The sequence below is a fragment of the Bolinopsis microptera genome, chromosome 11 (genome assembly GCF_026151205.1).
Source record: "Bolinopsis microptera isolate Bmic1 chromosome 11, MBARI_Bmic_1.0, whole genome shotgun sequence".
NCBI classification, from domain to species: Eukaryota; Metazoa; Ctenophora; class Tentaculata; order Lobata; family Bolinopsidae; genus Bolinopsis; species Bolinopsis microptera.
This window is the reverse complement of record NC_087082.1, coordinates 8,077,644-8,103,181: the sequence shown is the minus strand read 5'-3', so window position 1 is coordinate 8,103,181 and position 25,538 is coordinate 8,077,644. Positions and strand designations below refer to the sequence as shown.

Genomic DNA, 25,538 nt, shown 5'->3' with positions numbered 1-25,538 from the left:
GTATTATATAATATTTAATGAATGAAATCTGAAATCAAACACATATAAATCATAAAAATAACTGCACGAATAAAATACATCTTAAAATGGAAGATTTTTATTTTTAACCACCACCGGAGTAGTATTGTAGTAGTAGATTAAAAAAGTAAGTCGCCAAATTTTAATTTTTAACCTCAATCACTGTACTCGAGGAATTGGTATTTTAATTTAATTATTTATATTTTTATTATTCCTCTTTAGTTTAAAAACATGTTTTGTCAGTCTAAAAATAGTGGATGGAAAATTTGTAAACCGAAATAACAATCTCGCGTGATGTAATATTATGTACTGGGCATTAACATTTAACAAACAAATATAATTCCTAACAAATCTATTATAACTGTTTATCTCAATCTTCGCATGCTCAGAGTACCCGAGATAACAGTATCTGAGCGGTGTCCACACCATTTGCTGGGTATCGCGTGGGCACTGTCATAGACACGTGGTAAAACACGTGGTCACTGTCATAGACACGTGGTAAAACACGTCGGCACTGTCATAGACACGTGGTAAAACACGTGGGTACAGAACACGAATCAATGTAAATTATTCCAACACATCGGATTGGGAGAGCAGGTGTGACATTAAGATCAGGATTACAGGAGGAAGTTGTGTGGTTTTTCACTCGGAGTCACTGGCTTTATAACCTCGTCTCTCTCTTTCTTTCTAACTGCAGCAACTGGAGCTCTTTTCTTTTACATGCCCATTTCCGTGGCCATTTGCCACTTTCAGCGCGGAATCTGTGCGAGGAGATTGTAGGTTCATGGATTCTGTCGTCTCCAATATCTGCAGAGTATCAGGTGTTATAAAGTGAGAATCAGGAGTAATACATTTGTAGGTTTAAAATATGTACAATTTTTACACGTACAGTCAAAGCCTGCTAAACTACGTATACTGATACAAGTGGAATGAAATTAATCGTATTTTTTATCCAAGAGCATCCTTAAATGTAGCGTCACTAGTCTAGAGGGTGATCATTTCCAAGATGGGTATTCATTCTTCAGTTAAGAATAAAGTAGCAACTATAATACACATTTTATGCTATAATAAACATTTCATACTACAATGCACATTTTATACTATAATACACATTTTAAACTATAACTAGAAAACCCGTGGTAACATGGAGGAAGCTAGTAGTATTCTTTGAAAAAAAGTTTTAATCGAATCCAAAAATATCCATTCCAACCGAAGATGCAGCCGATTTCAATGTAAAAAACTTTAAACACAAAGTATTCACCACAAACCGATCAAAATTTCGTTCCAACAATCATTGCTCGTGGTTGAGCATGTATATGCCGACTAGTTTGCATGTTTCGGCGCCATCGTATAATCGCATAGTGACGTAAAAATTCCTGTTTTTCTTTTCCCAGACATCGCCGTTATGGAAGAGAAGCGCATTTTTTGTGTGCTTTATAATCTCAATATCCCTGGGGCTGAGTTCGATGGTCTGCATGGCGAACTGTATGGCTTTGTCGAGCAGGTCTTCCGTTATTGAGGGGTAGAACTCAACTACGTCAAACTTCACGAACTTGGTCTTTGTTTCCTTGTTCATTCCGTGGAACCAGTTCAGATAAATTTATCGTCTCGCTTTATATATATATAGTAAGATATAGACTAAGATATAGACTATAAGATATAGACTATAGACTAAGATATAGACTATATATAGTAAGATAAAACTTCCCTGTCTGCGGTGACTCACAGTCTGTCCTGATAACACTCACTAAACACTGTGGCAACTCTTGCAGGATATTATCAGGTACCAGTGTTCACAACTTTTCGGGATGTAATTCACGGAGAGAATTATAAAGACCTCCGGAATACTGCTATGTTATTATATATTATATATACTGCTATATATATATTATATATACTGCTATGTTATTATATATAATTATATATAATTATATATAATATATATATTATATATTAATGTTCAGGCCCTTCACACTTTGTTTCTGTCTAGTTCTAATGTACCGTCACAATAGTAATTATATAACATTAACATTAACATATTATATATATATGTTAATGTAATTCTCACATAATATGATACAAAGAAAACTCCATTTACGGACGTGAGGAGAGTTAGGACTCCTCATTAAACATCATTAAAAAAATAGGATTTCAAGAGGGTTTATTAGATTTATGTAATTAATGTCTGTGAAAGTGTAAGGAAGGAACGGAATGTGGAATATTGTACATGCAATGAGATAGGTAATTATAGAGAAATTTGTAGAAGACGTTATATCATAATTTATACTGTGATGTAATAATATGTTACATAATATGTGGACGAATTTCCCTTACCTAAAAAGAGCATTATCTCTTTGTCGCAATACACGGAATCACCAGCTATTTTCAAATTAGAAGCATCGTAATATGTAACTTACTTGTACTTGAAAAGGTCTCCTCCTAGTCGTTGGAGTGGCCTGCACCACATAGTAACTCCTTTCTCCGGTGTATTAGACCTCTCCAGTGAACCCTATCTGTAGCTTGTTGTTCTGCATCTTCTATCGTGATGTTATCGACACCTGTGAAGATTGCTGCATCCTCCCGGACGCATGACAACCAGTTTTTCCGAGGTCTGCCTCTTGATCTTTTACCATGTTTTGGGATCCAGTGCAGAAGATAGTTGGGAATTCTTTCTTCTGGCATCCTCACCACATGGCCAAACCATCGGAGCCTAGCTGCTCGTACGAAAGTATCAACAGGGGCAATGTTAGCCCGCTTAAGTACGTCAGCATTAGATACGTGATAAAACCATTTGATTTTCAGGATTCTTCTCAGACATCTATGATGGAACACCTCGATTCTTTTCATCTGCGTCTGAGTGGTATTCCATACCTCACTTCCATATAGCAGTATAGTGAGGACAGCCGCTTTGTATATCCTGATTTTAGTTGGTGTCTTGATGTTGCGACTGTACCATATACTGCTAAGCTGATAGAATGCCCCAGAGGCCTTTTGAATTCGAGCTGACAGTTCTTTGTCAATTGTTCCATTCCCACTGATGATAGCGCCCAAGTAAGTGAAACTGCTGACCTGCTGTATTGGGAGACCTTCCACACTGATGTCCATAGTGTCGTCTTTAGAATATGGCCTCTGCGATGCACTTTTACTGACAACCATGCTCTGTGTTTTGCCAGCATTAATCTTCAGACCCGCATAGGCACTGTATTTGCAGAGAAGGTCAGTGGTTTCCTGCAGCCCTTCTTTTGAGTTATCTAACATGGCCATGTCATCAGCGTAATCAGTGTCCAAGAGATGTTTTTCTTCTACCCCGGGGGCTGGCAGCTGTAATAGAGCCCCCTTACTAATGACCTTGTTTAGTTCCATAAGGTATGCTGAAAAATTCAAACAAAAGTTGAAGACTGGTGGTCCCTGTATATCACCTTGCCCAGTTCCCGAGTTGACATCAAACCAACCTGTAACCTCTCCATTGACCCTAACAGCACTAACTGTGTGAGTAAAGAACGCCTTCATAATTGTAATGTACTTGTCATGTAAGCCGTAGTGCTGCATACTTCTCCAAATGAACTGCCTGTCAATCGAATCAAAAGCTGCTTTGAAATCAACAAAATTAATATACAGAGGAATATTATACTCAATGCATTGGTGTATAATACAGCGGAGTGAATAAACCTGGTCAATACATGAGCGATTCTGTCTAAAACCACTTTGATTCTCCCGGAGAAATTTTTCCATGCCATTGCTAAGTCTCCGCAGGAGTATCATCTGCAGGAGCTTCGAGGCTGTGGATCTTAATGTAATGCCTCTGTTGTTAGCGCAATGAGAGGTGTCACCTTTCTTTCCAACGATAATAATAACACCTTTGGACCAATCCTCAGGAATCTTCTCATCTTCCCACACTTTCTTGAACAACACAACTAGTTGGTCAACCAATCCATCCTGTCCATACTTAAGTTGCTCGTTGGTGATACCATCCACTCCTGGACTTTTGTGATTCTTGAGTTTTTTGAGGGCATCAACAATCTCGTTTCTTGTAGGAGCCTCATCCGAATCGGAAAGGTCGTCAAAACTGGGTTGCGGAGGGATGTTGTCTAGGTCAGAAATATTGGCCTCTTGCGGGGGAGGGTTCAATAGCCTAGAGAAGTGCTCTTTCCACCTTTCTTTCTGGGCATGAGGGTCGGCAATCAACTGGCCAGATACGTCTCTAACTGCAGTTGACTGCTTCTTCTTCTTTCCAGATATGACATTGATCTTCTGCCATACCTCACGTTGCTGACCTTTTCTCGCAGCTTCTTCCAAGTCATTGGCCATTCTACGTGCCCAGTTGTTATCGTCCATCTTGCTACTTTTTTTAAAGAGCTTATTCAATCTAGAATACTCTGACCTGTTAGCGTTCGAATTAGGGTCTTTACGCTTAAATTCCTTACGGTTCTTCAATAATTCTTTTGTCTTCTGAGATTGGTGCCTGTCCTTCTTTTTACGAGGTCTTTGCCCAAGAATTTCCATGGAAACTTGTTGGACAGTTGTCTTAAAGTTGTCCCACATTGATTCCAGGTCAACCTCAGGTTCCAAACAGTCAAATTTGTTTCTCAGAACAATATTGTATTCGGAAACAAGTGAATGATCACGCAGATGCTCAATAGCAGGAATCTCAAGCTTACGTTCCTGCTTCTTTTTCACTGACATAAGCTTCATTCTCAGTCGTGCTCTTACCAAATAGTGATCAGACCCAATGTCAGCCCCCCTACAAACTTTTACATTTAGCAAAGAGCCTCCAAACTTCTTACTGATACAGATGTGGTCTATTTGGTTTACAGTACGACCATTAGGTGATCTCCACGTACCTTTATGTATATCCTTTTGCTGAAACATAGTGCCACCGATGGTAAGTTGGTGGGCAATGCAAAAGTCCAACAATCGGGTACCATTGTCATTTGATGAGCTGTGAAGCGAGTGCCCACCGATGACACCTGACATAGAACTGCAGTCCGATGTGACCTTAGCATTAAGATCACCGAGCAGTAATTTTAGATCATGTCGGGGTAGCTCATCGAATGCACTTGACAACTGCTGGTAGAATTCATCCTTATCATTATCTGAAGCCCCCTCAGTTGGCGCATATGCCACAACAACAGAGATGTTCAGGTGTTGACTATGCAGCCTTGCACTCAACAAACGGTCAGATATTGGTAGATAGGAAATTAATGAATTTTTAATCTTCTTTGAAAGGGTAAGACCGACACCTCGCCTTCTTATACCGTCCGTCCTCCCTGAATAAATAAGTAAGGAGCCATTATCCAGTAGCTCTGATCCTGTACCAGGCATATGGGTCTCAGTTATACCCAGCAAGTCCAACTTATACTCAGAGATATTCTCTGATAGCTGGAACAACTGACTTGAACTACTTGTCAGAGATAATACATTCCATGTCCCAAATGTAAGACCTGTTTTAGAATAATTCGCTGGCTGTTTCTTATTAGAGTCGGAGTCCACATGGGTGATCTGTGGAGAAATAAATCTGCTACAATGACGTGTTCTCCCAACACTCATCTGGCCACGGGGGTCCCTTAGGCTTTGCCCCGCCACCTTCATACTGGTATCATCCGTCCTTGCAGAGGGAGCCACACACCGTTTCTTGTTGTTACTTTGTGATGTTTCTGCAGCAAATTTTTAGAGAGGAGAAGTTGCTAGCATCTCGCACCCGGTTTTTTATCGACCTTTGCCTGTCTAGATCCATAGTGTTTAGTTGCACGTCATCTGTTTAAACTGGAGTCACCCAGGACAGATTACAATGCTTAATAGTAGCACCTCGAAAAGGATGTGATTCTTCATCACGCACTATGGTCATTGGAATAGGAGAGGTTAATGGCTTCACCGCCTTCACGATCACTATTCCCTGGGATTATAAATAATCTCTTGCCAATATGTAACATATAAATTATAATATTTAACATAATACAGGGTGTTTCAAAAGTCTTGCAAGGATGTTCTTTTTGGATAACTTTTAATCCATTTGCCTAAACTTCATTCTGTAACAAGAATTGCGCCCGTTGTTTCGTTTTGGCGGACGCTAGATTTCCATTTCACATTTACTATAAATTTAAGTATAAGCTCCAATCAGCTCACTTCAATCTTCATGATAATAATATTGATAAATTATGCATCAAATACGGGAAACACTTGAAATTCAGTTCAATTGCCGTAGAACTTAACTTGTATCTGTAACTTGTATCTCAATACACTACGCGTGCCACGTACAAATTGGGCGTATTACGTAATAGTAATATTATACATTACATGCATCATATACATTAAAACATAGTCGCGCCGCGCATTCATAGATCACAGGCTATCTATACATCACATCTCCGCAAGCAATCCTCGCGCGCGCCCAACTTTTTCGTTGCATGGTGACGAACGGAAGGAAGGACACACGACATATTTAAACCCACCTATCTCGTTCTCAAAATCCACGTTTTTCTGCAAAAACCTCCATTCGTAACCTTTCACTATTGCCTTTTTTCAAAAGGGTGAAAAGGAAAAAATTGATTGGTAGTTCTAAAGTTAAATGATGACATCTCAAGTTTTTACGTAGCTCAAGCAATTATGGGTCCGGGATTCTATGGCGTGAGAATCTACGGCGACGCCGTACAAAACAGGACTCTACAACGTAAACATGCAGATTGCATATCGTTATTTTATTACGATAACGACCCTGTCAGATGAGTTGAGGGTCTTAACGACCCTAGCAAGTAGAAACCAATCAGGCCCAGTTAATGGCATAATGTTTTATGTGTGACCGCCCACGTGCAAATTCGGTGAAAATTAAAAGTTGCTTAGTAACGGTGTTGCTCGTGCACGTTCAAAGATTATTAAAATAACATTATCAGTCGTTTTGTTGTCATACCGTTGTGTTTACTAGTTTTGTTAGTGTTACAATTTCATCGGCTGTTTCTTAGGTCGGGATGGATATTTTCTTGATGCGATAAAAACTGACTTTTAAAATACGCTTCCTGTGACTAGTGACTAGTGACCAAATATAAAATTTGATCTATTTTTATCGAAAATAGGAAAATTGTTTGCCGCCGTAGAGTCCTGTTTTATCACATCTCCACGTCGTAGAGTCCTGTTTTGTACGCTGCTGTAGAGTGTCACGCCGTAGAGTCTAAAACGTGAGCTATACTACAGTACTACTATACTACTGAGATTAGACAGAGATAAAATCTTATGTTTCATATTCGTGCTTCGATCGGCCCAAAACCTAAATCCCGTACGAAACATCACAGCTTGTTGAAAAACGTCATGATCTCCGACAGCTGCTGAACAATAATTAGTCTCTTGATCGATCTACATTGAGGTCATCCATCAACCACCTCACTAATAGTATCCAGAGAAGATTAGTTGCAGTAATAAAGTTAACTAGGAGAGACTGTTACGGTGATATTGCTACTAATTATATACTTATATTCAGCTGCTTAATCACGAATTAAAAAGATTTACAGTCGAAATAACGACTGCGTTATTGGCCAGATGATCTAAGATTATCCCTTAGAGAAGGAATTAGAACAATGTCCCCCTACATACCAGCCCCCCTCCCATTATAACACCTGTCATTTCAAATAGTTCTCTAAAAAGACACGCCCCCACACACTACACAGTGCAGGTGGAACATTGATTTCTCATTTAACGTTTTAAAACTTTACCTTGAGTAACATTTTGTGGCAGTTATACATTCGCTCCCTGGGAACGCCATGTCTCTCAGTTTGGTCCTACTCCTAATTCACCAGGTTATTTGTGAGCCGTCTCTGGCCCTGGAGGAGACTACTACTACTACTAGGTCCCTGGAGGACAGCACTTTCGCGGAGGACAACACGGAGCTGAAAGCCCAAATCATGGCCTGTTTAGATAAACACATAACTGGAAGATTGGCCCACGACAAATGTAAGGATCTAGAGGAGAGAACCACATACTGGATGGAGGAAAGGTTCCACAAAGAGAGTCTCCAAAAGGAAAGGTTCCACAAAGAGAGTCTCCAAAAGGAAAGGTTCCACAAAGAGAGTATATACAAGGATAGTCTCCACAAGGAGAGTCTCTACAAGGATAGTCTCCACAATAAAGTGCCTCAATACAAACGAACAGTTCTCCAGAAGGTCCAGGTTGAGTCTCACAAAGTTGGGATGAACTATATCCTGTTAACAAAGACCCCGCTAGCAGTGTACGGACTATACCCGGGTATGCTGTGTAGAGACTGGGCTACACAGTTCGGGGAGATGGAGGTGGACGTGTTTGGGAAGGAGTATGGTTGCTCTGTGCAGGAGATCAGAACCAAGGTTTGGGCTGCAGCTTGCTCCTTCAGGAATTACATTTATTCTTAAATGTGAACTGCATATATGATGAATATTTTTAATGCTCTATTTATTCAGAGTCTATTTTGTCGAAAACACTGAATTTAAATAATTTCTTTAAAAACAAAGACTATTTCATTATTCAAAACTTGAAGAGGGTTTGAGAGGGGTGTTATGGGAATCACTTCCTTCGAACTGTACACCCTGGATAGACTGTACATAACGAGCCTGGCGAGTGTTCTCATTCTAGACTAGCTGTATTACCAGGGTGGCTATACCAAGGTAGCCTGATTTTACCTTTATTAGACTACCATCCTGACTATAACTCTTTTCACTGCCAGTCCAGAATGGGTCTAACGAATTTTCAAGCTGAATGGTAAAAGTCATAGAACTTAACTCATTTAGAACTCACGTGTTTAACTAAGAAGGTGGCGGACTCTGACACGTTGATATTGTGTTTAGCGGATGTATCGAACCAGCCTATAAAACCCTCCTGTTTGCAGAAACTGTCAAGAAAAGAAGGATTTGAGAGATTCCCGTCTTTAGGCTCGTCGCACTGAAACGTAAACATGTTAGTTTATACCTGCCAGGTTTATGTCTGCCAAGAAAATGTTGAGCGTCTGGGCTGGTGTGTACTATGATTACATTGCTTTGAATTAGTATATTGAATTATATTGTATTTCAGTGCTATGTAACCAGGCGGCAAATTTGAAATGGGTTATGATGGGGTCCGTAGTCCCCACACATAGTATCATGTCCTTGTTTTACTGACTACTTCAATGAAGATCGTACATATACGCCATGACCTTCAAGGACCCATAACTTTGGTCAGGATTTATATTTTTGATGAGGTTGAAAGTATTTTGTAGTTCTACTCACCTTTTTCAGAAAACATCATAACATCTTTTACCATATTGGGTTATATTAAGTTACTCATCAAATTATTTCACTCTCTAGGTCTAATTAATATTACACTTGTTTTTACTGGTACTGGTACTGGTACTGGTACTGGTACTGGTACTGGTACTGGTACTGGTACTGGTACTGGTACTGGTACTGGTACTGGTACTGGTACTTGATAAGCTTATTGTATGAAGGTATCCCGCACTGTATTTATCTTGTTACTGAGTTTAGTATTAATGTTTAATAAGTTGCCAACTTGATTGTACCAACTTGCTACTTCAATGATACTGTGGAGGAATGTAGTTAAGACCATGTTGTCTTGAGCGTGTGTTTACGTTGTGAGAAAAATACACGTTATCAGTGATGTTGGTTAGTAGCTGCAGTCACCCCAAAGTAATATGATGAATCTTACAATAAATGTAATAGATTTGTAGTGTTGTAATTAGTTTAAAACAAATTACAACACTACAAATCTATTACATTTATTGAGGTGATACTCCCTTGTGGAATGTGGATGGCTGTAAAAAGCCGAAACTATTCGAGTCACAAGCGGGTCACCTCGAAGTACATGGTTTTCTCCATGACTACTTCTAATGTTAACACCATATACTGAAAGACACTACAATACACTAACAGTGGGGCACTGTTATAGTTGCTCACAGTGGTGTTATACACAGTGACATTAGCTCAGACAGCTACTGATTAAACGCAGGGGTTAGCAGTGGAGTACAAGTAGTGGTGTAGTAGTGGTGTTATTACACCTTGTTCAGAACAAATACAATGAGAGGAACAATGTAATATAGCAAACCTACCAGTACCGGACTATTACTAAAGTAGCTCTGATAAAGTTATTGAGTCTTATCAATTATATAATATTATGTATATTATTGTATAATTGAATTTATAATGACTAAAAATATGATCGATAGTTAAGTATTTGCTCAAAAAAGCCACCCTTACTTCTCAGAAAATACAATATATTGTATTCTGCTATTGAAACTATTTATGGCCGAGGTCCAACATTTTCAAAATCGAATAAAATCTTTTAAAAGGCATATCTCAAAATTTTGTATGGACAATCTCATTTAAATGATTCCTAGCACATATCCTGAAAGTTTCAGGGTGATGGATCAAAAACTGTTCAGGAAGAAAGATTTTTTAGACTCGATTTTCACTAAGCGCGATAGACTCGATTTTCAGTACGTTCAATACAACATCGCTCGCACAATTCAATTACTCATGTAACAATTACTCATGTAACAATTACTCATGTAACAATTACTCATGTAACAATTACTCATGTAATAACTAAAGGAAGCATTTTAGGGTGTTTTATTGTTCATAACTCATATATAAATGTGTTAGTTGCAGTTATTTTGCTCACTTCCTAATGTCTAGCACATTCCTATCGAAATTTTTGAAAAATCTGTAAATATGATAGACGAAAAATGTGCCTAAATTTGTTTTTTGGCTTTGAGGTGCAAAAGATCAACTTTTCAGTTAAATAAACTCATTTTTGAGGTCATCAAAAAATGCGACAGGATTCAGAGAACAATTTCATGTCAAGCATCAAAACAATCCGATGTTCCCTGACTGACTTTTTGGTCAAAATAAGCCTGAAAAGGACAATTTCAGCTTTTTGACTTTAAAAATTTATAAAATCGCAGCCTTTTCAGATAAGATATCAAGATTTTACACACATCTTGAACTAGGTATGAATAAACTTCGAGCAAAATTTCAACTCGATACCACAAGAAATGATTAATTTATAGCCTCTCCATGAAACAAATTGTGTTTTTCCGAAAAATGCACTTTGACCAGGAAATGGTCGATTACAGAAATGACTGTTCTCGAAATCAAATTTTTTGGGCAGGAATCGGTGCGCTAGATGGTCACTGAATTTCCTGTGAGGTCATTTGGGTTGGCCAATTTTGGTGTATACCCTTAAATAGTACCTTGTTACTGAGCAGAAGACAGGGGACAGGTTCTCCATTTGGTAACAACACTTTACTGTCCAGGTCGTTTTTCCACGTCAGCACTGCGTCGAATGTGGATTGTCTGGTACAGTCGAACACTATCATAGCAGCTACTGCTTCCTTGTAGTATACCTGGGAGCAGCCGGTCATAATACAGAACTGTTAAAAGGGGGACACGCCGTCTCAATAACCATTATAAATTACGACGGTGGAGGAGACGGCGGCGGCGACGGATGAGGAGGACTGAAGAGGAGGAGGCCGTTCGTGTTTAACCAGGGATTTATTGGAATATTTTCACATAATGATACTATTCAGAAATTCTGTGGAAACGGCTCAACGTCAGATAAACCCTTTTTAACAAACTTTTTAACAAACCCTTTTAAACAAATATATTTCAAAACTTAAATTAAGATAATGCGAGGAGCTTAAGCCGTCTGTGAAGTACGTACCTTCAGAATGAGTTGTTCTGAAGATGATGGAAAAGTTGTAATTTTTCAGTTTAACATAAATTAACATGCTTCCTTGACATGGCGATATGTGGAAATATTGGTCACATTCTCAACCCTAAAGATTGAGCAAACCATATAGACTATTGCGAGAAATAAGAAAAGGTTAAAAGAGTTGTTTTAACTTTCTTAACTTCCACAAATTCTAGGTTGAATCTTAAATTTGTTAAAATCATAGGCTCAGTTTGTTAAAGTTAGTGTAAAAACTGAATATCATTGATTAAACATGGAACGTTAAAGAATACATTACTCCAACATTATATAAAACTGACCCTGGTCATGTTTCCAAATCTCTCTTGTCCCGCAATGTCCCACAACTGCAGTCTGATTAGTGTGTCTTCATCCCAGTTTATAACTTTCAGTGCAAAGTCTACCCCTATCTATGAGGGTAGTTAAGGAAATAATAAACTGTAACATTATCCACCCTTCCTAACTGTGTTTATAATTACCCTGTGTTTATAATTACCCTGGTAGAGTGACTTGGGATATGCTGTATATTCGAGATCTGTCCTAAGGCCGGGATTCAAGGTAAACCCCTTATTAACCGGAAAAGCTAATTTACCGCGGCTTATTTATTTCCACAAACTTACGAACCAGATAGGGGTGTCATAAGACAAGAACAACACCCTACTACCCAGATCGGGTACCAAGTGCCGGACATGGAGGTCGACCAAGAGTTATTTTAAAATTTTCGACAGACCCACTTAACCCACTCCCTTTGCGGTACTAACTGTTGAAAAATATAGATACTAACTGTTTCTCGGTATATAAAATAAGGTACTAACTGTTTCTCGGTATATAAAATAAGGAACTAACTGTTTCTTGGTATATAAAATAAGGTACTAACTGTTTCTCTGTTTCTCGGTATATAAAATAAGGTACCCACCCAGAAATTGCTTTAAACAACTCATTTAAAGTGCCTTATAAACATAAGATGAGAGCTATCTTCTCTCTTCAGGTGTAGAGGAGTAACTTCAGTAGTTACATTATGTTTAGTATTTAGTGGTTATGGTACATTATGCTGTGGAATGTGGCCACCATTGGATATTGGATATGTTGTCCAAGAACATCTGGGTAAATTCCCGAACAGCCCTAAACACTACAAACATTTATTCTACACCAGAATAAAGTTGAGACAAGGTGCGATTTAAAGCATATTATAATGTCTACAAAATATGGCTTTTTATTTCTCCTTCAATTTATTTTCAAGAAAATGAGATACCTACACAGATTCGACGCGGGTCGCGGAGTCTGTGGAAAGGAAAAAAGTCGCGGTTAATCGGGGTTTGTTCACATTATAATATACGTCAAGCAACAATTGGAAATAAATAAATCGGAGTTGTCCAAGCACCCTAAATCTGCATTACAAAAGGATACAGTAGCCCGGTAGTGGACACTGAAGAACTGGTGGACATATCTCTTAATAAAACTAGTCTTTCCCACTCCCAGATCTCCAATAACAAGCACTTTGAACAGATGCTCTGTCTTAGGGTTCCCTGACTGAAATTACAGGGGTTAGTATTATATAGAATATACTATATATAGACATAGTAGTCACTAGTTATAGTACTATACTATATAGTATAGTACTACTACTATAATATAGTATAGTATAGTATAGTTGTGATTTTCATCATCATCATATTGGCGAAAACCGTAAACAGCTGGTATTTAACTGTTACTATTTCTTTATTTACCTTTATTACGTTCCAAGGCCACTTTTTTGGGTACAATAATTTGGAAAACCAGTTGGAACCAGGGACAAAAGGAAATCGCGGCATGTACGGAATCACGATTTTTCCCATTATTTGCGACAAATTTTAAGTATAGTTTAATGTATATTGTATCTTTGTATAGTCTGTTAAAAATCGCGGTATCGCGAATTTTGGCCAAAATAATCGCGAAATCCTTTTGTCCCTGGTTGGAACTAAAGAAATGCCCATATAAGGAGTTGTGTAACTAAAGGTTAACTCGTGTACGGACAAACATAAAGGAGCCCACAAAGTCTGTGCTATTTCATGACATGGAAAGCCTTTTTCTACCGGAGCACATAGTAAAATTCACCAAATTCGTCGCTCAGCTGTGCAACACGATTTCCAATAAATAAGAAACACGAACATTAGTAGTATAGTAAAGTGTCACGGTACGAGACAACACCAACCCTCCGCTTCATTTGCACTCTACATTTAAACACCATCACAATCACATCTCTGACTCCTTTACCACACCCGAACGGACAAATCATAAGCATTTTCACATTTCACATTGTTTTTCTGTAAGGGTGTGCGTGCTTTTCTATCTTTTGTTAGCTAATAGCTTGAACGTTATACACACGCCTTTAGAACGGCACCATGATATTTTTGGTTTAAATACTTTAATGGTAACGGATTTTCTACTTGGATTTCGGACTCTGACTTTTTAGCAATGCTGATCCGACATTATTTACAATGTAATATATAATATCTATATTACCAGCATGTCTGATGTCACATAACTAGTTACCCTAATATCAGAGAGTAAATTAAAAGTTATCATTGTAGAGATAACACGTAGGGATGTACAGCATATACAATCAGTTAACATATACAATCAGTGCTGTGACCAACTTACTAACTGTCACATATTTATTGATGATATACAGGAGTTATTGTATTTCAGTTCAACTGAAAAGTTTTGTGTACTGATAGACAGGTTGTTATTATTAAAGTGCACTGTCATGGTTGCATGTGACATGGCGCAGGGTTGTTGGTATTTGAACAAACAAGACTTTATTAACAGACTAAGAATGATAACTGTCAAACTGTCATCCACTCAGTTGGCAAGTTTATCAATGAGCCTTAGAAACACATGTGATTTATCTAACATCTTATGTGTAATGCGAAACCTATTCAGAGAATTTCATTCAGAAATACCTGATGTATTAGATATGATTTAATGTTACTGTGGAATAACGTTGTTATGTGACCTTTTGTAAACCGTTTTGAACGCCAATATTATAAATATATTAACACATTTTAGTGACATTGGTAAACAAGAAGCATGGAGGAGGAGGAGGAGGTTTATAACCTGGTAAACAAGAGGCGTGGTGCTACAAATGAAATCATCCTTCTCATAAATTCTTACCCAGTTGAAAGTCATGATTTGCTGCGGTCCTATAATTGAAGAATCGTGATTATAGTGCAATAATATGTCAAATGTTAATATGAAAGTGGAACAACATTAATATTCATCAATATTCATCGATATTTAGGAATAACAATCCACTGACAGGAATGTGAGTAGTTTTTTGGGTTAACATAAGGCCGGTAGCTGGTGACAACTAGATCCTACCTGGCACTGTGCCAGTAGATCCTACCTGGCACTGTGCCAGTAGATCCTACCTGGTACTGTGCCAGTAGATCCTACCTGGCACTGTGCCAGTAGATCCTACCTGGCACTGTGCCAGTAGATCCTACCTGGCACTGCGACAGTAGATCTTAACTGGCACTGTGACAGTATATCTTAACTAACACTGTGACAGTAGAACCTACCTAGCACTGCGCCAGTAGATCCTACCTAGCACTGCGCCAGTAGATTCTACCTGGCACTGTGCCAGTAGATCCTACCTGTCACTGTGTCAGTAGATCCTACCTATTTGTACACAATTTGGAACAACCCTAATCCATATTAGCGCCAATATACGTAATACTCTGAGATACCTTACGAGACATATTTAAAAGGTACAAAAGTTGGTGGTTTTCCGAAAAAAAATGTTTTTCCCCAAATTAATTTTCACATATTTTCTTTAATTATGACTTTGTCGATTTACTATCAATTATATAGTAAGTTATCAATATGATTCATCTAACAAATGAACACTAGTATCACACCTGGGACTACACTGGAGAGAGAAACGTCCCTGAACCAGAAGATCAAGAAGAAATTGACTTGTAATTTTTCAAATTTCATATTTTATTTTATTGATTTTATAAAATATTGGGTTTTATTAAATTGTAAAATAAAGAAATGAAAAAAATCCCCAAATACCATGATTTAATTTGGGGTACGAAATAAGTTTATTTTCGGCAAAAAATCCCATATTTTCGTTCCCAAATCATTTAGGTCACCGGAATTTCGTCAAGTATAAATTAAAATATGTCTCGTAAATAAAAACGTAAAATGTAAAATATCTAAAAAAAAGAATACTGTCAGATCTAGAATACTACAATTGATAAAGCAATAGTTTGTGAGGAGGAGGAGCAGTAGTTTGTGGTACTGCAGAATGCAGATTGTCTGATGAAGTATAGTAGTAGTATGAGAAGTAGGCTAAGGAGCCACAAATAAATGTAATAAAGAGGATGATAAGAGGTTAAAAGATAAACAATAAACATCCTAAATGGTCATCTGTGGTTATTTCACTAAATTCCGAGAATGTCAGTTAATGATATCAAAACCCAAATAAGCGTGGTACAAGACAAGGAGCAAAGTCTTCTGAATAGAGAAATGCGAAATGTCACGTTAACCCGGAGACATGTAACATGGGGGAAACTAATTCTGTTTTAGAGACAACATCAAATTATGATTATATTTTAGAAAGAGAAATGATTCCAAGTTGTAAATTTGTGATGGAAAGAAAGATAATAAAGAGAGTGTATCAGACTTGGAACAATTTAAAAAGTGTCAACATAACAGTTAACTTAAATTTGTGTTAACACACTCAGCCTACACAAGTAAGTGTTAACACATAAAATAGGAGGAGGAGGAGGGGGAGGAGGAGGAGGAGGAGGAGGAGGAGGAGGAGGAGGAGGAGGAGGAGGAGGAGGAGGAGGAGGAGGAGGAGGAGGAGGAGGAGGAGGAGGAGGAGGAGGAGGAGGAGGAGGAGGAGGAGGAGGAGGAGGAGGAGGAGGAGGAGGAGGAGGAGGAGGAGGAGGAGGAGGAGGAGGAGGAGGAGGAGGAGGAGGAGGAGGAGGAGGAGGAGGAGGAGGAGGAGGAGGAGGAGGAGGAGGAGGAGGAGGAGGAGGAGGAGGAGGAGGAGGAGGAGGAGGAGGTCTTAACATGGTCTCATTATGAGTTACGCATAGAGGTTTTTTGGAGAAGTTTGAAAAGCTAATAAAAATGATTAACTAAACCTGCTTTAACTCCATGTGTCTAGTGAGTAATATGCAGAGAAGATAAGAAAGTCATATGATGTGGTGTTGAGTTACAGTGGTGTGTTTCATACACACAGGTAAACACACACCTTACTCGCTAAAGAGAGGGGCAGCTTAAGAAGTTAAATTGGTGGGTACTACAATGGGACCTTTACCGATTGTTGAAATTCGACATCTTCGATTAGAGGGTAAGGGTTTGAGCAAATGTTTTTGTTAGGGATTGGGCTAGGGTTAGGGTTGGGATCAGATTAGAGGGTTAGGGTTTCGAATAGTCGTTCAGGGCCAGCTAGAAAACGGGTTGAAAAAGTCACGTGACAGTCGAGTGTAGAGTGATTAATCATCATTCAGGGTGGTGAGACAACAAAAACCATTTGAAAAATTTTCACTTGCTTTCTCTTATGTACAAGTCACGTCAGGGAAGCATTTTACGAATACTAACAATGTCATGTTCTATTAATTAAGAAGCAGCCCCCACAAATAAATCTAACTTCCTGTTTGCACTTCAACCGCTATATAGCCCCACCCTTTAAGTGTTAGCCCCACCCTTTAAGTGTTAGCCAGATCTTCATGTCACGATGTATAATGATTTAGCCCTAAGGTTCTCGGTTTTATTTAATGTCGCTATATGTCGCGACGACATCTGAAGCGGCGACATCTAGCATTAGATAGCGCTAGACAGCGCTAGATGTCGCCCACAAAAAAGCCAGAAATTCTGTGCAAATAGCGATAGCTGTCGTCTGGCGACAGTGTTGCGTAACTAGCGTCATGACGCTAGAATTTAGACGACGCTAGATGACGCTAGATGACGCTAGATGACGCTAGATGACGCTAGATGACGCTAGATGACGCTAGATGACGCTAGATGACGCTAGATGACGCTAGATGACGCTAGATGACGCTAGATGACGCTAGATGTCGAATTTCAACAATCAGCAAAGGTCCCTACAATGATGAGTAAAAAATTTTAAATTAAATAATTAGAAAAATTTTAAAAGTTAAGTAAAGTATGTAGTATAGGAAGAAAAAGCAGGTATAAAAAATCAAATAAAAATTCACTAAAATTTTGGTAGACTATAAGTTTGCAAAATAACCGACTGAAGCTGTTACAAAACGAACCAACTCCCAGAAGTGAGTGGTGGTCAGCACAACTATATAATAATTAATATACTATACCATCCTGGCAAACCTTACCACAATATTATCTAAGTAAGTATTATCTTCTTATTTATATATATAATATTTTTATATTCTTATGGTATTTATAATGAATCTTATATTCTTTGAATATTATATTTCTTGAATCTTATATTCTTTGAATCTTATATTCTTTGAATCTTTAATTTTTTTGATCTTATACTGTTTCAACATTATATTCTTTGAATCTGTCAGAAAACAAGAAATGTGGTCGCATTTCGTTAAATTCGAGCATTTATGCTTAATTTCCCGATCCGTGATTGATGATGAAGTAATCTGATATTATTGACTATTAAAATAATCTATATATTCTACTATATGCTTGTAACCCTAATTTCATAATCCATAAGCAAGCTTACACAGATCGCTGCATAATGCTAATTCAAAGTGCAAAATATTCGTATATCCGCTACAAAACTATACCTTCCATTAAATTGGCTCCGTTCATAGCCATAATTGGCTTGTTCATGTCCGAAAAGTCCCCCCCCCCCATCAGATACCCGATCCATTCCTAAATTGTAATTGTATCACTATTCACTATTGAAGTGAAATTGACTGGAATTTGAATTAAAATATTGTCAAATCGTTATTATCCCAGAGGGTAAAAAAGAAAATTTGGATTATGTACGTAATCAACAAATTTAATTCTGCATATATAAAGAATCAACACTCAGAATAACTTTTCTCGGTAATGCTGTGTAATTGTAGTTAGTCTAAGAAAGGACAAACTTTTTGGGATTCAGTATTATGAATAAATTGAATAATTAGAAACATATTTGCAAAACAAAAGAACTCTTGAAATTAAGTCAAGTATGAATAAGTTGGAATGCGGATACTACAAATAAGAGTCAGAGTTAAGGAGTGACCTAGTCATGTGACCTAGTCATGTGACCTAGTCATGTGACCTAGTCATGTGACCTACTCAGGTTTCATTTTCAAGTAGACAAGGAGTGGTCAGTATATATTTAAGAGCATTATTGCAAATTTAACGGTCCAAACTAAAAGAATTTTAATATATAATTCAGAGAATTGTTTTTGTACGTACACTGTACGACCACACCGTTCAAAAGTATGTATAGTAACCATGGTAACGGTGTCGAAACGCGCACGTGCACTTGCAATGAATATTTTAACGTAATTTTGGTTTTCTGTTAAATACGTCGTGTTTAAAGTGTTTTCATTTAAATCGGCTGTATTTTTGGTTGGGGTGGATATTTTTGTATGCGATTAAAACTTTATTTCATAGAATACTATTAGCTTCCTCCCTGTTACCACGTGCTTTCTAGTATTATAATAAAAGAATAATATATAATATGTATTGTTGTTGTCTTTTTCAAGGGTACAGTTTACCGCATTAAGGTATTTTTAAGAATCATTTTTGTCGGTAAGATCCTGTTTTATAATAATAATAATAAATAATGTATTGTTGTGATATTGCATAATTTATTGTAAATATAATATATGTTTCAGAATTATGTAATGTAACGTGATGGAAATATTTTAAACACATGTCTTGGTCACGGTCACGGTCACGTGTCACGCGTCACACTCCTTACCACTAAACAAGAGGCCTTGTTTCTCATTTTCATCAATAGATGGAATGTGCTCTCAATAGATCAATGCTATTTTTCAACTGTTTGAGAGCCACTCTGCCATATACATTCTACAAACTGTAGTAAGATGTACTATTCATGTTCCTTTTATTGCTGGAATTGTCGAGAAGGGCTACAAATACTTTTTTATTTGATGTCATTAAAATCAAGAAAACATTAGTTAGCCGTTAGCGCCACATTCAATAATTTTCTTAGAAATATTTAAATCGCTCAAATCTCAATAATTTTCTTAGAAATATTTCAATATGCTGAATTACTCCGTGGACGACATCATTAACTATTAAGGCCACTGAAAACATCAAACCTAATGCTGCATCAGGTCCTGACGAAATTCCAGTCACCCTTCTCAAGAACTGCAAGAAAGCCCTAGCAGAACCAATGCACAACATCTGGTCCCGCTCTTTAGTTACTGGGGAGGTCCCTAGTTTCTATAAGTTCTCACACGTATTTCCTCTCCAGAAGAAGGATAGTCGACCCAAACCAGCTAACTACCGAGCTATATCACTCACCTCTCATGTGGTTAAAGTATACGAGAGGGTGATAAGAAAAAGCTGACCTAAACTATTTAGAGATCAATAACCTCATAATATGTAGTAAGCAGCACGGATTTAGATATGGTCGGAGTTGCCTTACTCAACTTCTCCGCCATTTTGATGACGTTTTGGATTCTCTAACCAACAATTCAGATTTTGATTCAATATACCTCGACTATGCCAAGGCTTTCGAGCTTTCAATAAAGTTGACCACAAACTTTACTGAGAAAGCTCCAACTCTAGGGAATTCATCCTAAAATCATAAAGTGGATAGAATCTTTCCTCTCAGACCAGAAACAAGCAGTTGTTGTTGACGGTCATCTGTCCATCCTTGCACTGATGATCAGCGGAGTTCCACAAGTTACGGTTTTGGGGCCGATCTTTTTCTTGATTTTTATCAATGATATTGAACATTGTATCATGCACATTGCACTCTTATAGTTCGATGTTTTGCTGATGACACTCGCATATCCATTGCTATCAAATCAGAGCATGACATAAAGCTCCTCCAAAAAGATCTGCAAAATGTCATTGATTGGTCTGAAAGAAATAATATGGCCCTTCACAAAGACAAATTTGAGAAAATGTGTCACAAATTCAACCACCAATATGTACTATCTGAGCTTCCATTTGTGGTTGAACATTATCAATACTCAGTTTCCAAAGACACTACACTTGTATTGGGCCAATACATCAGCTCAGTGATTTAGGCGTCATAGTGTCAAGTGATCTCTCTTGGTTCCCTCACATACGAGCCATTGCACTTTGCAGATAAAGCTCGCCAAAAAGCATCATGGGTTCTCAGTGTATTTCACACACGATCTCACTCCATCATGCTGACACTATACAAATCGATGGTGCGGATTCTGATTGAATATTGCTGTCCATTATGGCATCCCTCAAGTATCAGCGATATCCAAAAACTGGAGAGTGCACAGGAAGCATTCACCGCCAGAATATCAGGAATGCACGATCTCCACTACTGGGATCGCCTGGTCTATCTATCTCTGATGTCTCTTCGACGAAGGCGGGAGCGATTCATCATTCTCCATATGTGGAAAATCCTCGGACACGGAAAGACCAGCAATGATCTGAACGTTATATTTGTTTCACACCCAAGGCTTGGAAACCTTGCAGTGATTCTATCAAAACGTAGAACCAGTTCAACAGCAAACCTCACCTTGTTTGACAACTCATATAGTCTTCAAATAGTAAGGTCGAGTAACATCGAACGTGCTACAGATCGTCACTAGCTGATCCGTCATCACAAAGTCCTACTGGGCCTGTGTTGTTCCTGGCTGTCAGGCTCGACTGGTGCTTCATGAACAGACAGTAAAAAACTATCCGACCCACAACCACGATGTTCTTTCAGACCTTGTCACTATAGTGCGTTTTGTACGCTATATAGTGACAAATATCAGCTGTCATTATAAAGTGCTTGTCATTATATAGTGTTGTCACTATACAATGCGATTATTGTTATGATTTTCATCAAAGTAGACGACTATACTGTATAATACATGGCTCATATCAAACAGTGTAATTGCTACGACAAAATTACCGGACAAATGTAACCGTCTAGACAAGTTCTGGAACTGGTCCACGTAATGTAAGAGTCCAAGTAATGTAAGAAGTGTGCTGGAGTTTTGCCAGCACCTGCAATTAAACCGATACGTAGATCAAGTGTATTTATAAGAACTATAAATAGCCATAGGTCACGTGACATTTTTACCAATGCCGTCGTAGTAATAAGTCACGTGATACACATCATCAAAACACGTGACAGTGCGCGGATGAAATCCTCATGGAATATCAAAACAAATCTTGTTGAGCCAAATTAGCGGGGCGGGATTATAGAAGCTGTGCTGGGGTTATTTATTAAGCGGGAAAAAACTAACAGCGGGAGCCGGGATTATCAGAATCTATCCCGCCCGCCCGGCTGATTATTCTAACCCGGAGGTGTTTATAACCCAGTAAAACCCCGATATACCGCAGCTCACAGCTGTTTACTGTACAGGAAATGTCGTTTGCCCTATTCAGATAAGTTTATCTTGAATCATAATTCACAGGGAGCTATATAATGAGATCAACGACAATAATTAGAATACATACTAATAATACGAATTATAAAACGTAACACAAACGGCACTACAAGGCAAGTTACAGCTTGGTGTGAATTTCACGCTTTCCCTACCCTTTCAGTTCAGTAAACCTGCAAGGTTTTGAATCTAATTTGGTCACATGTCAAATCCTGTCCTTCTCGCTGGCTACAATCGGTCACGTGATCTAGTACCTAGCCTCCTGACTACGTTAGTGTGGCCGACAAACTAGCGCCGTAAATTTGAATGTAGTTCCTAGATTACACACAACCTCACACATCTGACCGTGCTGTTAGATAATATTTGTAGGGAGTTACTAACATCATCATACTGACTAGGACACTGGGGCTCAATTAATCGCTTATTATTACCACAGACGTGACAGGTTAGGAAACAAGATGTCCGCTGAGTATGAAATATATAATACAGTGTTTAGAAGCCTAGTGGGTCACTTGGTGTGAATACTGTTCTCTGATTGGTGAGTTTGTTCCAACTAACATTCACCAAATACAATCTTGAGAAATCCTGTTACATTTGAGTATTCTCCTGGCCAACCAACCAACTCCTGATCTTAAATAACATCATAAAGTTACTTTACTTACTGTTCCTTACATTTTGCCATAACGATAGATCGTGTCCCACTAAATGGAAACCGCGTGAAATGGCCATGAACTTAGGAAACTACTTCCCTCTTAGTTCAGACAAATAGGGTTACAGAAAGGACTACCGCTGTAACATCACGTTAAGAAGTATATATACCAGTATATTAACCAAGTGACGAGATCACTGACTGAGTGCTCGGATCACGTATCTGATGGATTTTGAAATGGTCATTACACAGCCAAATTTTGAACAATGAACTTGAAACTTTGGGAAAGGTTTTAAATTATCAAGCCAAATGTGTGCAAAAATTGTGAGTTCTTAGCTTAAAGCGTTCTCATTTTATGAAGACAATAGTGAAAAAGAGGGAGTGTCACGCCACGCCCACTGTAATTGGGCGTGGCTTACGAAACCTTTAGAAAATCTAAGTTTGACCCATATCTATAATATCTGAAATTTTGGTGCAATTTGGAGACGAATTACGTGAGTTATCAAAAGGTTGCGTGTGGGTAGTCACTTTTGGGCCACCCTGTATATAATACTCGTTAAAGTAGAATATATATATAATATATATATAGGAGAAGGAGAGTAATCTAATCTACTTTACAGATTCCTAGTGCAGTGTCTAGGTGTCAGGTGGAAGCAGCGCTACCATCTAGCTACTGAACAGGTAGTGGGTGCTGAATGTTATAGTACATGTAGTGAGTACTGAATGTAGTACATGTAGTGGGTACTGAATGTAGTACAGGTAGTGGGTGCTGAATGTAGTACATGTAGTGGGTACTGAATGTAGTACATGTAGTGGGTGCTGAATGTAGTACAGGTAGTGGGTACTGAATGTAGTACAGGTAGTGGGTACTGAATGTAGTACAGGTAGTGGGTGCTGAATGTAGTACAGGTAGTGGGTACTGAATGTAGTACAGGTAGTGGGTACTGAATGTAGTACAGGTCGTGAGTACTGAATGTAGTACAGGTAGTAGGTACTGAATGTAGTACAGGTAGTGAGTACTGAATGTAGTACATGTAGTGGGTACTGAATGTAGTACAGGTAGTGGGTGCTGAATGTAGTACATGTAGTGGGTGCTGAATGTAGTACAGGTAGTGGGTACTGAATGTAGTACAGGTAGTGGGTACTGAATGTAGTACAGGTAGTGTGTACTGAGGTACCGCGACAATTGAACCCCCGACAATTGACCCCCCGACAATTGACCCCCCGACAATTGACCCCCCGACAATTGACCCCCCGACAATTGATCCCCCGACAATTGACCCCCGACAGTTGACCCCCCGACAATTGACCCCCCGACAATTGACCCCCCGACAATATAATTTGGGGTCAATTGTCGGGGGGTCAATTGTCGTGGGGTCAATTGTTGGGGGATCAATTGTCGCCCTCCCGGTACTGAATGTAGTAAAGGTAGTGGGTACTTTCAGGCATTTGGGACGAATGCATGAAAGTTTAAATACATAACTTTATATCTAAATAAGAGTTTTGATTTGTATAATTAGTTGCAATGTGAGGATCACCATGAACGAAGTTAATATCTTCAACTAAAAATGTTATCAATAATGAAATGTACCACCACTGGCTGATACCATTGATACCAGCCATCTTTAATATTATACAGGTATAAAGCAAGTTGAAGATAATATACGTTAAGACCCACTACCGGTCTTCGACAAACTATTGCATGCCCGATTTATTACTTACCCTATTTGTATATGGAAATTTGTTGAAACTTACCATTCTCTTGACAGCTAAGATAGTGTGTAGATAAGCTTGAAAGGATCCTCAAATATCACCACTGGTAGTTCTCGAACTTGCTAAAGTTATTCAAAATCAAAATTTATCATATATGGTACAAGGCTCAATATTTTATTTAAATTCAAATAATTGAATGTGTATAATTCCTAGTGAAAAAAGAGGTAGTCTAGATTTAAGACTGGGATGCTCTTGTTACCTTCAAGAAAGTAAAAGAAGGTATGATTTTGTGATAGTAGTTGACCAATAAACTAAGGCTTCTTTGCAGACAGTGGAGTAAGGAAGGGCCCGCTGACTCCGCTGTGTGGGGGGGGGGGGGAGGGGGGGGCGGGGGTCGCCAAATCGTTGTATGAATATGGGACAATTTTTGAAGTACTAGCAAAACTGCGCGTTTTGCTCTAGAAAAACACTTTTTTAGAAATTTTACTAGTGCATTCTCTAAAACCAGGATATTAGAAACATTTAAAAGGCAAAGGGGAGGGTGGTGGTATTATTTAGCGGGGGCCGCACACATGACACTGATATGTTTCGCCACTGGGAGGGGGGGGGGGTGGGCAACATGCAACGTTAGGCCACTGTTTCCCTGGGGCTATAAACTTTACCAAGTGTATCGCAAAGACAAATCAGGTGGAGGTGTTGCCATAATCTACAAATCATGTGTTTGTCTAATCAAAGTTTTTGCCAACAATGACGGATTATTTAAGCCAATTAACGCAAAACTGAAACTCGTTGATGGGTCTGTCGTCTTCTGCTCCTGTATCTACTATCCACCTGGGTCCTTGGGAAATTTCCTCTCTGATTTTGAAGATTTCCTGACGGATGCATTCTTAAAATACAAGCATTTCTTGCTATGTGGAGATGTT

General features: G+C 38.5%; 1 protein-coding gene across 1 annotated transcript; it reads right to left on the bottom strand.

Annotated features, from left to right (window-relative positions):
* LOC134823098 (ras-related protein Rab-32-like) lies at positions 1–24,748 on the bottom strand. The gene is made up of 6 exons (XM_063834446.1): positions 24,658–24,748; positions 13,123–13,245; positions 12,018–12,125; positions 11,219–11,371; positions 8,773–8,916; positions 1–825 (listed from the first exon to the last, which is right to left on the bottom strand). The coding sequence occupies exons 1-6, from the start codon at positions 24,658–24,660 to the stop codon at positions 706–708; spliced, it is 651 nt and encodes a 216-aa protein (XP_063690516.1). The 5' UTR covers positions 24,661–24,748; the 3' UTR covers positions 1–705.
* Positions 24,749–25,538: the final 790 nt, after the last annotated feature.

Coding starts and splice junctions, on each gene's coding strand:
- LOC134823098 (XM_063834446.1), bottom strand. Junction 8,917..11,218: donor GTCTTCTGCTCAGTAACAAG/GTACTATTTAAG, acceptor TTTACGTTTCAG/TGCGACGAGCCTAAAGACGG. Junction 826..8,772: donor CCACCTTCTTAGTTAAACAC/GTGAGTTCTAAA, acceptor GATACTCTGCAG/ATATTGGAGACGACAGAATC.